The following is a 15,393-nucleotide window of genomic DNA, read 5'->3' on the forward strand; positions in this document are numbered from 1 at the left end:
AAAAAATGAAGCGTCTTGATGTTGAAGGTTGTCCCAGGTAGAGGGTAGGGCTTCTTCAATGTGTGGCCGCAACAGCAGCAGCTGGGCAACTTTACACTCCGATCCATACACGTCCAATACTAAAAGATCCCATCAATATTAATTATCGTTAGTCATGGCACTCTCCGTATTCTCTTCGGAGGAGAAGTATTCTTTTGTATTGGTTTGGGCTGTTTCGTGCCTTAATGGACGGGAGAGTGAAACGAGACAGGAAAGTCAATGGAAGACGAAAGGGAATGCCGTGCAGCAAAGGTGGGAATCAAACCTGTGTCCCTTTAAGGGACACTGCCTACATGGTTAACTCACCTGTGGGTTGATACACCGGGACCACACAGAAGAACAGCATCAGCGATGATGTAAAACTTATCTAAAACAGCTTCCCTCCATTTGAGGGTTGACTCCTCTGATGATGCTCAGCCTCTGGGCGTATTTTAATATCCCTAAGCTGGCGATATCCTTACTGACGTCAAACTGTGGCTCGGGGAGGGGCGACTCACATGAAGAACACTGATCCATACGTCGCAGGCCCAGAACCCATTAGACACAAGAAGGGACTGAGATTACCTGATGACGTGCTTCCATGCTTCTGAAGGCAGGGGAAGAATAGCTGACACCTGCTTAGCCGTAAGCCCCCTCGGATACCGCTGGCTTGTCCCCCCGTGCCCCATCCATCAGAGCCCTCTTGTTTACTCTGATAGTGATGTTGTCAGGCTCTTTGTGTGTGTCCTTATCAATTAAACACGAAGGGGCTGGCAATCCATCATGCTTAATGTAACACGTCACGCTCTGAGATGCTCTCTCTGTTCATGTGTCTTTAGGCAGAACCTCCCCGTCCGTAATCCACGGTGCTCCTCCGGGCAACTTTGAGGGAGGAGAGAGAGAGGTTCAGAGAAAGAAGGAGAGAGAGAGAGAGAGAGATGTATACAGAGAGGGAGGGAGGAGAAGGGAGGGTGGTTTTATTATTTTCAAAATAATGATCCCGTAATAACCTCCTTCTCCTTTAATGTATACAATTCCTCATAATTGTAGGCTTCTGTTGCACAGCGGGAGTCTGCATTGCTGAATCGACGGCGGGGCTGTGTGGAGGGAGATATTGGAATCACCTTCCCTCCATCGCAGAGTACAGGAGCGTATTTCAAACATGTTAAATATAAACCAGAGAATTACAGGGAATTACTCCCCCTGACAAAGACTTTTGGCTTCTCAGCCCCCGCCACGGTGATACCAGTTCAGAAAGTTCATGTCAGCACGTCGTACAGCTAGAGGCGCTGTGGTGTAGCAACGTTACGTCGCCACTTGGATGTGACATGTACTACACTCTCAACACATTGGTAGCAGCTACATACGATCAACGTTGCCACTGGATATGAGCAAAAGCATCGACTTGAACCTTAAGAGTGTATGGAAAACACAGCATGTCTTAAAATGCAATCTACGTTTAAGTCTCCTTGAGAGAATTGTGTTTCGATTATACTGTCAACAAGCTCATATTGATCACCTTAAATTAAAACATGCCTCTCGCGTAATGCCTTCATAATGCCTTGAGGGTACCAAGCTGCACTGCTGTAATTGAATGCTTCGCTTGATGTTATGCTCATCTGTCCTTTGCACAGCACTCTGGGAGAAATGTCTTCTTGGCATGTTAATCATGCAAGGTAGAAGAATTATGATCGCTTATTCTAAATTCTAAATGGAAATGAGAATCTCTTATAAATGTGTATTGTAACGCCAATGTGGGCAATGCTGATGGGGTTGCATGAATGTTTACACATGCGTTCTCTATACACAGCCTCTAAGAAATTGCTTCCTTCCTGCCAACAAATGTAGTTGCGCAAATTGTTGTGTCCATGTTTGGCCCCTCATGATCAGTTCATTTCCAATAAGGTAATCATCGATAGTTTTTGTTGTTTGTTTTGTTACAGACAGTTCTTGTCCAGATGAGATGAGATTGCACTGATGCATATTGGATGCTATATGCTTTGCTAAAGCTTAATTAACATCGCCTTCGGCAAATACGGTTCATTACAAAATAGTGTGTACTAGCTGGCGAACACAATGAGGCAATATTAATGAAGATGTGAAGAAGCTGCATCCTGTTGCACTGTACTCAAACCCCATTAAAAACCTATGTCCCTAGTGAGAGAAAGAGAGAGAGAGGGAGAGTGGAAGAGAGAGATGGGGAGAGAGAGAGGGAGAGAGGGGGAAAGAGGGAGAGAGAGAGGGAGAGAGAGATGGAGATAGAGAGAGGAAGAGAGAGTGATGGGGAGAGAGAGGCAGAGAGAGAGTGTGAGAGTGTGAGAGAGAGAGAGAGAGAGAGAGAGAGAGAGAGAGAGAGAGAGAGGCAGAGAGAGAGTGTGTGAGAGAGAGAGAGAGAGAGAGAGAGAGAGAGAGAGAGAGAGAGAGAGAGAGAGAGAGAGAGAGAGAGAGAGAGAGAGAGAGAGAGACAGAGAAAGACAGACAGAGAGAGAGACAGAGACAGAGAGAGACAGAGAGAGAGAGAGAGACTGAGAGAAAGAGAGGAAGAGAGAGAGATGAGGAGAGAGGGAGAGAAAGAAAGAGAGATGGGGAGAGAAAGATTGTGTGTGTGACATACAAGGGCATCCATAGGAAGTGATGAGGAGAGTGGAAGAGAGTAAGGACCATAAAGAATGTCTCTGTGACTCTGAGGTAGCTTGGATCTGGTTCTTACCCCATTGCATTGTCCCGGAGGTACTTTACATCTCACTTGACACCAGCCAGGTACCAGAACTAGACCACTGTGACCTTACACTGACAACCACTTATACTGAGTCCTGCATGGCTCTTACACACACACACACACACACACACACACACACACACACACACACACACACACACACACACACACACACACACACACACACACACACACACACACACACACACACACACACACACACACACACACACTCGCACACACACACAAACAAACACACATGCACACACATGCACACACACACACACACACACACACACTCTCCCCTCCGTCGCACGAAAAATACAGACAAATACCCTCATCCGAAATGACACTCATTTGCATGCTCTGAAACGGACACCGAGGAGTAGGTAACCATCACCTCAACTCGCATGAGAGGGCACCACCCCCCCCCCCCCCCCCGGGCGTCCCCCGGGCTCCGACGCCACCGAGTGGTGTTTACTGTAATAAGAGGACGACCTGTTGACAGCCCCCCCCAGCGCCCCCGGTGAGATTATGAGGCATTAAAACGCGCGACGCAGTTAAAGTGCACGCCGCCGCGGCCCACCTGAGTGCCTTATGAGTGTATTTATCATTAGGACTTAACTAACCCAGCCGGAGAGCGCTCCGTGCAGCAGGGGCCCGGCTCCAGGGCCCTCGTACCAATAACACTAAGTGGAGGAGACTCGGAGGCCCGCCCCCCCCCCCCCCCCCCCGCACTGCATGCTGGGTAACAGACCACGGCTTAAGTACATTGCTCATAGCAGGCTCCGGTTACTGCCACTGAGCCACCCTGCTTCTGTTCCACTCTCCATGAATCCCCCCAGCTTAACCCTGCTGCCTGGCTGGGGGTGTATGACGACCGCGTGAGGCCGTGCAGTGGACCAGGCCGGCGTGGATCTCTGAGGAGCTGTGACCGTCTGACTCTGCCTTATGGGGGTGGCCTGGCCTGTGCTCATTGCTGTTTGTTGTACACATTTGGCTTTTTCTTGTTCATCTCAATGACTGTAACTAGGGCTGTAGCCAGGGTATGAGAGATATTGCGGCCCGGGGGGGGGGGGGGGCCTACAGGCATGCCTGTAGGGAAAGATTGTTAGCTAAGCCAGGGTGTCCTGAAGAACTGGGATATGATCGGCCCCACGTCGGCCCGGCTGTGTCCTATAGATCGGCTTTGTCATTGTTCTCGTTCGACACACTTTTCCTGTCTCCTGTGTGGTCCCACGTCCAGATTAAACCCGATCGCATCACAGCACATCGATTTCACCCATTTTGACCCTCAGATTCAGAGCAGTTGATGAATCCACACTCAGATTGTGTGTCGCCACAGATTGACTTTGCCGTCCCCCGACTGTCCGAGTCTCTCTCTGCTGCCCGTCTCAGATCTTCCACATGACCTACGACCTGGCCAGCGCCATGGTGAGGATAGTCAACCTGATCGGGATGATGCTGCTGCTGTGCCACTGGGACGGCTGTCTCCAGTTCCTGGTGCCCATGCTGCAGGACTTCCCCCCCGACTGCTGGGTGTCCAAGAACAAAATGGTGGTGAGTGATTCTTGTTCCGTCTTTTAAATGACATGCGGTTGTTTTGAAGAACGCTGCAAGGGGGAATTCAACCACTGCCTTTCTGATGATGTAACATATATCTGATAATAATAATCAGATTCTGATTCTGATGCCTTATGTCTGGAAGAGTCAAGCAGGTAAGGAACTTCATCCCTGCTTGAATTGAATTGTCTTCACTCTGTTTTACCGAGCATAAAGAAAAACAACTCAAAATCAAACCAAAAGAAAGTCCTACCCCATCCTGATTTTAGTTACATATGCTTTTGAAATACATTAGATATATACTTAAGATTGTGCTAGGAGAGGTAATGTTTTTGGAACCGTACTTTCCAGGAAGAATGAACAAATTGAATAGCAGCCTCTTGTACACCGCCCTGTGATCTATATCAGTTCATCGGTGGAAGTATCCACAATGTTGACGTGAAGGCCAACCAATTCATAGCCCCCTTCAAAAAGCAGTTCATCGTGAAAAACCCCCAAGAGACGATTAGATCCAGCTACTGTCTCTAAAGGTCGAATTAGATCTAACCTGTTTCTCGTCAATAGGGGATTATTCCCAAATGTTAGATAAATCCTCTTCAGAAGCAGTGAACCCCTGCCACATCGACCCAACAGCACAGCAGCTCTTGGAGAGAGCGTTGCTGTTGTTATTAGCTCTGGAACTACAAGTCCCACGTCAGGTGTTAACTGCCCTTTTTTTACTCTCCTTTGAGTTCAAAACCTGTTTAATTAATCTATGCTTCTGAAATCTATCTGATTTGAGTTGTCAAAGACAAACTTGCATCGAGTTGAAATCCAAATAATGAATAATATTTTTTACTTATAGTGAATATAATACGTGAAATATGTGAATAAGGCCCTCATTTGCATTACAATTATGTGTTGCAATTAGAAATACATTTCATCTAGGTTTCCCTGTGATTAAATTATCAGTTTATTAAAGATTTAATTCTACCAGCCTGTTATCATTTAATAAGATGAAGTCACAATCGCACGAATGAAACCATTAACAACGTACAAATTCTTGACTTTAAATACTTCATATTTCCTAACAATATCTCATCATAATTTAACATCCCCCATTAACATGATCTCTGCTTTCCAAATCATATCTCCTGCCGCTGTAATGCAGGGCTCTCAGGTGACAGCAGATGATTGCAGAGAGGAGAGATAAACGAGTTTCTAACGACGTTACGCCTTGACACTGTTTTTAGACACCAGGTCCACGGCGGCCATGACACTGGGGAGCGAGAGCAACACTACAACCACTCTGCTCTGGGTTCAAAGTTTCCGCCTGAATGGTGCAGACGCTCATTAACATGAGAATAGGAGGTTGTTGAATTTCGCTCAGTAAACAAGCGCTAATTAATTGAATTACTTAGAAGAATGATCCTCCGATGTGACACCAAAACAAATAGATCTTTCTGAATTAATCCCCGGTCGCTTGGAGCAAGGCGGCTACTGTGCCCGCTATCGGCAGCTTGGCTGGAGAATGTGTTTTAATGCACTCCGTTTGGGTCGGTCGGTCTCTGATTAGCCTCGTTATAGATACCTCTCCTCTTTCTCCTGTACAGTAGCTGTCCCATTATCAGCCTGAATCATGGCTCCTTACCTTCTTAGTGGCGCTAATAACGTTGCTATCGCTCAGCTTTTCCTGCTGTGGAAATGAGTTGGAAAGCAATTTGGATTTGTCATCCCCAGTAGAGATCTCATATTGATTCCCCACTGACATCCCCGGGGATCTAAAGGAAAGGGGGGGGGGGATGGGGGGTCTGTGTGTGGGGGGGTGATGGTTCTACGAACAAGGAAATCTCAACAAGATTTTTCTTTCCAAATAGCTGACCTAGTTTCCGTCTCAGATGTCTCCAGTGCCTCTTGGTCACGCCTCCCATTCTCTCAACTGTTGGAAGCTTCGGCGGGGAATGTCTGTCATGTCTGGATGCATATTGTGTTAAAAACACACCTCTCCCAATGTTCTCAACCTGAAGACAAGTGGACATTGCTCATAGCCTCTTTAATGGCTGTGTGTGTCTGCGTGCATTTCTGGAGACGTGCGTGTGTGTGTGTGCGTGTTTGCGTGTGTGTGTGTGTGTGTGTGTCAGTGAGTGCTCGTATCTGAGTGGCTTGGCAAGTGAGTCTATATGTGTTTGTTGTCAGAGTGCTCAGTGACCTTTTCCTCGCTCACACAACACTATCATACCTGAAATACTGAAAGACAGAGACAGCCAGAGGGAGAGACAGAGGGAGAGAGAGAGAGTCCGAGAGAGAGAGAGAGAGAGAGCGAGAGACAACAATCTAAGTCAGTCTGATGGTTAACTGTTCTCCCACCTCCCTCCCTCCTCCAGCAAGAGAGAGAGAGATTAATACAGTACAGAACCGTCACCTTATCGTGGTGGAGAGGTTTGCGTGTCCCTGTGAACCTGAGGGCTGTGTTGTCTGGAGCCTCGTGCTCCTGGTAGGGTCTCTCATGGCAGAGTGGTCTAAGGTGAGGGGCCAGACTAAGAATGGTTCAAAAACCTCAATGAATAACTTAAGAAGAGGAGATGTGACCCGGCCCGGAGGAAGCCCGGGGCCCCCGTCTGGAGCCAGGGGGGCTCGATGGCGAGCGCCTGGTGGCCGGGTTTGCCACGGAGCCCGGTCGGGCACAGCCCGAACAAACTACGTGGCACCCCCCCTCTCTTCATCCCATGGGCTCACCACCTGTGGGAAGACCCGTTGGGGTCGGGTGCGCAGCCACATGGGTGGCAGCGAAGGTCAGGGGTCTCGACGGACCAGACCCGGGCGGCAGAAGCTGGCTCTGGGGACGTGGAACGTCACCTCGCTGTTGGGAAAGAAACCGGAGCTCGTGAGGGAGGTGGAGCGCTATCAGTTAGATCTGGTGGGTCTTACCTCCACGCACAGTCTCAGCTCTGGTACCGTACTCCTGGATAGGGGTTGGACTCTATTCTTCTCTGGAGTCGCCGGGCGGTTGTGGGGATACTCATAAATCCCCGGCTGAGCGCCGCGGTGTTGGAGTTTACCCCGGTAGACGAGAGGGTCGCCTCCCTGCGCCTAAGGGTTGTAGGGGGAAAACTCTGACTGTTGTTTGTGTGTATGCACCAAACAGCAGTTCAGAGTACTCGGCCTTCTTGGAGACCCTGAATGGAGTCCTGTATGGGACTCCGTAGTTCTGCTGGGAGACTTCAACGCCCACGTGGGCAACGATGGAGACACCTGGAGAGGCGTGGTGGGGAGGAAGGGCCTCCCTGATCTAAACCCGAGCGGTCGTTTGTTATTGGACTTCTGTGCTAGTCATGGATTATCCATAACGAACACCATGTTCGAACATAAGGGTGCTCATAAGTGTACCTGGTACCAGAGTACCCTAGGCCGAAGATCGATGATCGATTTCGTGATCGTGTCATCTGATCTGAGGCCGCATGTTTTGGACACTCGGGTAAAGAGAGGGGCGGAACTGTCAACCAACCACCATCTTGTTGTGAGTTGGATCAGGGAATGGGGGAAATTTCCGGATAGACCTGGTAAGCCCAAACGAGTAGTGCGGGTGAATTGGGAACGTCTGGAGGAGGCCCCCGTCCTAGGTATCTTCAACTCACACCTCCGGCTGAGTTTTTCTGGCATTCCTGTGGAGGTTGGGGGCATTGAGTCGGAGTGGGCGGTGTTCAAAGCCTCCATTGCTGAAGCTGCGGTGGCTAGCTGTGGCCTCAGGGTCTTAGGCTCCTCAAGGGGCAGTAACCCTCGGACACCGTGGTGGACACCGGTGGCCAGGGAAGCCGATTGAAGAAGGAGGCCTTCCGGGATATGATATCCTGGAGGACTCCTGACTCGGTTGCAGGGTACCGACAGGCTCGAAGGGTTGCTCATTTTTGTGTTCTATTTGTTCATACTGTTATTAAAACTGATAAATCTTTTCAGCTTTCCATGATTGTTGATAATCGTTATACTCTTAAATCAGCGGGTTGTAGTCCCCTGCATTAGTGAGTGTGGTGCGACACCCCATAAGTGCCACACACGTACACGTACCAGTGGGACGGGTTTGTACGAGGCTGGGAGGGAATCATCACAGTATACCCACTACAATAAAGTAGACTACACCACTGGAGAGAGAGACCTGTTCTACCAGCTGTCTCCCTTAACCAGCATGAGAGAGAGAGATTCATACAAGAGAGTGAGACAAAGACTGAGAAAGAGAATGATAGGGAAAGATTCAAACACAGTGCTAGAGTGACCTGTCCTCACTCCTCTCTCCCTCTCTCCAGAACGAGAGAAAGAGAGAGAACGAGCGAGAAAGAGAGAGAGAGAGAATAAGAGAGAGATCCAAACACCTTCAGAGTGACCTGTCCTCCCTCCTCTCTTCAGAACGAGAGAGAGAGATTCAACCACAGAGCGATGGTGACCTGTCCTCCCTCCATTCTCCATCTCTCCCTCTCTCCAGAGAGCGAGAACGACAGAGAGAGATTCAACCACAGAGCAAGAGTCACCTATCCCCCTCTCCTCTCTCCCCCTCCCTCCAGAACGAGAGAGAGAGACCGAGAGAGAGAGAGATTCAACCACAGAGCGATGGTGACCTGTCTTCCCTCCTCTCTCCCTCTCTCCAGAGAGCGAGGACGACAGAGAAAGACTCCGTCCCAGAGAGAGAGTCACCTATCCCCCCCCCTCCTCTCTCCCTCTCTCCAGAACGACACCTGGGGCCAGCAGTACTCGTATGCCCTGTTCAAAGCCATGAGCCACATGCTGTGCATCGGCTACGGCATGCACCCCCCGGTGGGCATGACGGACGTGTGGCTGACCATCCTCAGCATGATCGTGGGCGCCACCTGCTACGCCATGTTCGTGGGCCACGCCACCGCGCTCATCCAGTCCCTCGACTCGTCCCGCCGCCAGTACCAGGAGAAGGTGAGGGGGGGCACACATCCGGGGGGGGGGGGGGGGGGGGGGGAGGTGAAGAGCCATCGTTGGGGGGCCTTTGGGTGTTTTGATCCAAAGGGCCCTTGATTGAGATTGAGAGATGCTATTTGCTTGTTGGTTGGTTGTTGTTTGGCGGGTCGGTTTTGATGGTAGAGGGATGGTACGAGGGTGTTTGTCGTCCTGCCACATGGTGCTCATTCTGTATAAGTACCTGCTCATTGTATATATGTATATATAGATATATATACCTGCTCATTATGTAAACTTGCATATATATATGTATGTATGTATGTATATATGTATGTATGTCTGTATAAGTATATATATACTGTATATACCTGCTCATTATATTTGTTTATATATTGTAGCCGGCCAGTAGGTGTGGGGTTTCCACGCCACCAAGTTGAATAGATAAACAGACACAACACAGAGCAGTTCAAATGGGTGATGGTTTATTTACCGTGTAAATCAAAACCACCAGGGTTGGAAAAGGGTCATCCACCTCTTAGGATACCATCCGTATCCTAATCAGTTCAATATGTCCACCTATCTCTTCCTCGTTGGCCGTGCAGCAACTCCAGACGATCACACAGATGCCGTCTGTAGTGTGCTAGCCCTTCAAAATCACACACCCCTTGTCTGTTGTGTCTTGGCCCTTTTAAGCCCAAACACCCCTGCTTAATGATCCCCAGACTTGCGTCGTCGTTAAGGGGAGGAAGTCCATGCAAGGCGTGGGGGTGGAGCTGTCACGTTAAAATTGTACCGGGGGCGAAAATTGTACCGGCCTACGTCATCGTTTGTTTACATCCTGACAACCTGACAACCTGCCCTGCAACAGACGACGCGATGCAGAAAACATGTTTCCAAACGACGAAATAACATAATACAGATAGCGGATCGCTATCTGAATTATGATATATAGCGATAACACTTGTTTTTACTTTATATTTGTATTGTATTTAATTGTTTAATCGAAACAATAAAGAAAATTGACCGCGAAACGGGCGATCGCGTCAAATGACGCGTCAAATCACGTAGGAAGGTTCTTGAACATTCTAGACTATGAAACCTGCTTAAAACACTCAGTTTACTAGCTAAATTCGATTAAACAATTCAATACAATGCAAATATAAAGTAAAAACAAGTGTTTTCTAGCGATCCGTTATCTGTATTATGTTTCAAGAACCCTCCTACGTCATTTGACGCGATCGCCCGTTTCGCGGGCAAAACATTTGTCATTTGACGCGATCGCCCGTTTCGCGGGCAATTTTTTTTATTGTTTCGATTAAACAATTAAATACAATACAAATATAAAGTAAAAACAAGTGTTATCGCTATCTATCATAATACAGATAGCGATCCGCTATCTGTATTATGTTATTTCGTCGTTTGGAAACATGTTTTCTGCATCTCGTCGTCTGTTGCCGGGCAGGTTGTCAGGATGTAAACAAACGATGACGTAGGCCGGTACAACTTTCGCCCCCGGTACAATTTTAACGTGACAGAGCCAGCAGGTTGCCAGACATACCACTCCCCTCGCTCCTCCCTGCAGTCTGCCACAATATATATACATATATACCTGCTCATTACGGATAGATACCTGCTAATTATGTCTATAAACCTGCTCATTATATATTTACATACATATATACCTGCTCATTATGTATATGTGCTTATATGTATGTATGTATGTATGTATGTATGTATGTATGTATGTATGTATGTATGTATGTATGTATGTATGTATGTATGTATGTATGTATGTATGTAAGTATGAATGTATGTATGTATGTATGTATCTATGTATGTATGCATGTATGTAAGTGTATATATATGTATATGTATATATATATATATACAGTATATACCTGCTCATTATCTATGGATATATATATATATAAACCTGCTCATTAAGTATAGATACCTGCTAATTCTGTATATAAATCTGCTCATTATATAGCTGATCCACTTATTTTAGGACATTTTTCTAAAAAAGTAACAATTATCAACCATATTAAAGTGAAATTGTGATATATCGTGATATTGAGTGCCATCAGGGTAGGTGTCCCCCAGAACACCTCCAGGTAGCCTGGCTGTATTGTTGTGGTGGTGGAGCTCATGTCTCTGCTCCATGCCCAGGAGAGGGCTCTGGCAGCAGGCTGAGCAGGCCCAGAGCCTGGGTCCCAGTAGGGCCGTGTGGAGGGCGATAATGAGCTGGGCGGCTAGTCTGCCACATGGCCGCCTTCTGGGGGGAGGCCTTAAAGAGTAACACAACACTGAGGTCTAGAATCAACACAACACGACACAACACAACACAACGCTGAGGTCTAGACTCAACACAACACGACACAACACAACACAACGCTAAGGACTAGACTCAACACAACACGACACAACACAACACAACACAACGCTTAGGTCTAGACTCAACACAACACGACACAACATAACACAACACTGAGGTCTAGACTCAACGCAACACGACACAACACAACACAACGCTGAGGTCTAAACTACAACACGACACAACACAACCCAACACTGATATCTAAACACAACATGACTACAACACAACACAACACAACACTGAGATCTACACAACAAATAACAACTCAACGCAACACAGAACCAAACAAAACAATAACAACGCAACACAATACTGAGATCAAAACTCAACAATATCAACACACACAACACTCTAAACACAACGGGACAGCTACTCAATGCAAACATGACCACACAACCCTGAGATCTAAAAACAAACAATGACAACACGACACAACAACACAACCCCACTCTTTGACGTCCATTGTCGTTGAAGATTGGCTCAAATTGGGGCCTGGGGACTTTGCCGCCGCCCATAAGCCAATCAGAACCAGCCGTTCCAATGACATGTGTTTCAGCCGAGATAGGGTTTGGTTTTAGCCAGTTCTCAGGAAGGCAGCGGAGCAGCTCCTGAGCCAGCACTGAACCCCGTCTTAGGACTCCTTTTAGCCCGGTGTACTTGCCGCCTAATGCTTTTACTGTCTGTAATTAGTTTTTTAAGAGAGTGCATTCTTTCATTGAGTGTCCCTCTGCGATAAGCCACTCTGCCTGTGCAGTCAGCCTCGACCAGGCGACCAAAGCCCGTTTTTTTTCCAAAGCTGTCCGGTCGTATTAATCTTATCCAAGCTGGTCCTTCTTATGGACAGAGACAGTTTGTCGTTGTCTCTTATGTCAGTGTTTGTCCGAGACATGGCTTTGCCTTCTGGAGATTGCACTCTGCTTCCCCGTGTTAGCCTAATACCACCATCGCCACACACTGGGGGTGGGGTGGTATCCGCTGCTGGTTCTCTGGAGCACAGACAGGTGGTTGTTTTCAGCCAGACAGAGAGGCACAGCCAGCTGTTCCTTCCTCTAGGGGACCTGAGCACAAATCAGCTGGATGAATGGGTCACTGCGGCGGTAGCCAATAGTTAACCTTCCAAGTTACCCCTCAGTCATTTCTGGCCAATCACAGGTCTAGAGTTGCTGGAGAGACATTCCACTCTGTGATAGTTTGGGTTGTTTATCCGCCGATCTCTGGGACGGTGACACAACAGCAGTGACAAGTCCTTAGGCAGCAGGAGATGAGGTGGGAACAGAAGTGTGTGTGTCTGTGTGTGTGTGTGTGTGTGTGTGTGAGGGGGGGGGGGAAGTGTGTGTGTGTGTGTGTGTGTGTGTGTGTGTGTGTGTGTGTGTGTGTGTGTGTGTGTGTGTGTGTGTGTGTGTGTGTGTGTGAGAGAGTGTGTGTGAGAGAGTATGTGTGTGTCAGTGTGTATGTCCGTGTGTGTGTGTGTGTGTGTGTGTGTTTGTGTGTGTGTGTGTGGGAGAGTGTGTGTGTGGGTGTGTGTGTGTGTGTGGGGGGAGAGTGTGTGTGTGTGGGAGAGAGTGTGTGTGAGAGAGTATGTGTGTGTCAGTGTGTGTGTCCGTGTGTGTGTGAGAGTGTGTGTGTGTGTGTGTTTGTGTGTGTGTCGGTGTGTGTGTTTGGGATTGTGTGTTACCCTGACACGACTTGACAGTTCAACATTAAACAGTGGCTCATCCTCATTCCGTCGGAGGTAAACAGGAACAGGTGACTGGGTTTGCTGTTCAACACCATTTCGCTCTATTTCTGGCTTAGACAGTAAAGAGCACAACATTCTTCAGAAGAGGGGTTTAAACTCGTATGAGATCAATTAAATCCTGTTTCATCTTGCCTCAAAAAGGGACTCAAATCAAAATGAATAGTGTCAGTAAAATAAGTGAAATTATTTTTCCAACGATATTTCTTACACATTTCTAATCCTGTAAAATATAATTTGAAAGGAGCAGAAATAAATGAATTCAATGAAACCCTCGGCAGAGCTATGGGACCGCTTAGGAGAAATACTAGGCTTCTCAAGCAAATTACCCATTTGTATTTGTGAATAATATTATATGTTTTAATATGAAGACATCAATAGATATTTCCTGAAGCATAGTTCACTCAAATAATTATGATTCGATGCAGGATTTGTCCACTATGAATACCTTTTCACCAATATCACTAGTTCAGACTGTGATTGAAGTATATAGAGTTTACAGTATGAAAGTGCCAGAACCAGAATTCCAAGATGAATTTCCAGAATGGTCTTGAGAGAAGCGCCAGTCAAACATGCTTCTGTTAACACAACCTTCTGTAAAAATAACAGAACGCAATTTCAAAGTACAGATTTTAAACGGTTCCGGGTCGTTGGTTCTCTGACTTTGAGTCGGCTACTGTCTGCACCTCACCATTTGTACTAAAACTCATTTAGACATACAAATATTTGTCTTTGGTGACCTATTTAAGTGGAAGTCAGGCAATGCTGGTTACGTTTTGCTGAGGAGCAAGGCAGAGCCGATTAATGCCATGCAAAGCAGCAGTCAGACTCAATTACCAGCCTGTTTTAATTCTCAGGGCTTCATGTTGGTACGCCTCAGGCGTTACATCACCAGCTTCAAGACCGGGCTCCCAAACACCAAACCATATGGACATGACCCCCTTAGTGCTATATTATTACTGGATGTGTATGAACACGATTCAGAAAAAGAACCCCGATAAAACGAATTAGAATTTCTCTGGGGGACGATGATATTGTGAAGGGAATTCTGAAGTGGGCCAAAAGGGACGAAAAAAAAGGAAAATTTGCTCTCTTCTCAAAAGACAGCAAAGAATTACCATCAGAAAGCATGGGCATAATCCGCTGTGGATAAAGAATTATATTACAAAGCGACGGCATGTGATAAATGATTGGGCTGTCAGAAGCTAGCAAGCTGAGTTAAATGAGCTCTTGAATAGAATCCACACCCGCGGTTCACACAAAGTAGCGAGCCTATAGTAGACACACATACAGTTAATACAAACTGGAGAGCCTATAGGATCAACACACACTGTTAACACAAACTAGAGTGCATATAGGATCCACACACACACTGTTAACACAACATAGAAAGCCTATAGGAGACACACACTGTGTTAACACAAAGTAGAGCCTTTAGGGGACACACACAGTGTTAACACAAACTAGAGAGCCTATAGGGTATACATACACACACTGTTAACACAAAGTAGAGAGCCTTTAGGAGACACACACACTCACAACACAAACTATAGTGCTATAGGATCTACACACATTGTTAACACAAACTAGACAGCCTATAGTATCTACACACACTGTTAACACAACCTAGAGAGCCTATAGTATCAACACAGAAGTTAACACAAAGCAGCAAGCCGATAGCGATCAAGTTGAACACTTACAGGTCAGAAAGAGGGAACAATTGAATTCAAAGACAGCACGTTTTCTCGCCATTCTAAAAATATATAAGATTTCATCCATCTGTGTAAACAAGACCAGCGCAAAGAGAATCTCAAAGAAGCAGATATTGTTTTCTGCCCTATTTCAAACCCGAGCCGTTCATGCAAATTGACTGTGAACGCACCAGACATCGGTATTACAAAATAGGAATGCAGTCTTGTTTTTTTCTTCTTCAAATTGTCGCCGGGTCCTTTTCCATCGGCGCGAGGTGTGAGAAGTGACAGCTGGTCTGCGCCCGCCGCAGCCACGCAGCTGATAGGGGGCTCTGTAGAGGGGAACAGCTGATAGGGGGGCTCTGTAGAGGGGGACAGCGCCTGGCCTCAGCGT

The 15,393-nt window shown here is 47.1% G+C and overlaps 1 protein-coding gene across 1 annotated transcript in view; it reads left to right on the top strand.

Moving 5' to 3' along the window:
- hcn4 (hyperpolarization activated cyclic nucleotide-gated potassium channel 4) overlaps positions 1-15,393 on the top strand; it is a 90,115-nt gene that overhangs the window by 26,311 nt on the left and 48,411 nt on the right. The window contains exons 3-4 of the mRNA XM_056607160.1: positions 4,136-4,297; positions 8,996-9,214. Of these exons, the coding sequence (XP_056463135.1) occupies positions 4,136-4,297; positions 8,996-9,214 (381 nt within the window). The remainder of the gene's footprint in view (positions 1-4,135; positions 4,298-8,995; positions 9,215-15,393) is intronic.

Source organism: Gadus chalcogrammus, chromosome 14 (genome assembly GCF_026213295.1).
Source record: "Gadus chalcogrammus isolate NIFS_2021 chromosome 14, NIFS_Gcha_1.0, whole genome shotgun sequence".
Lineage (NCBI taxonomy): Eukaryota > Metazoa > Chordata > Actinopteri > Gadiformes > Gadidae > Gadus > Gadus chalcogrammus.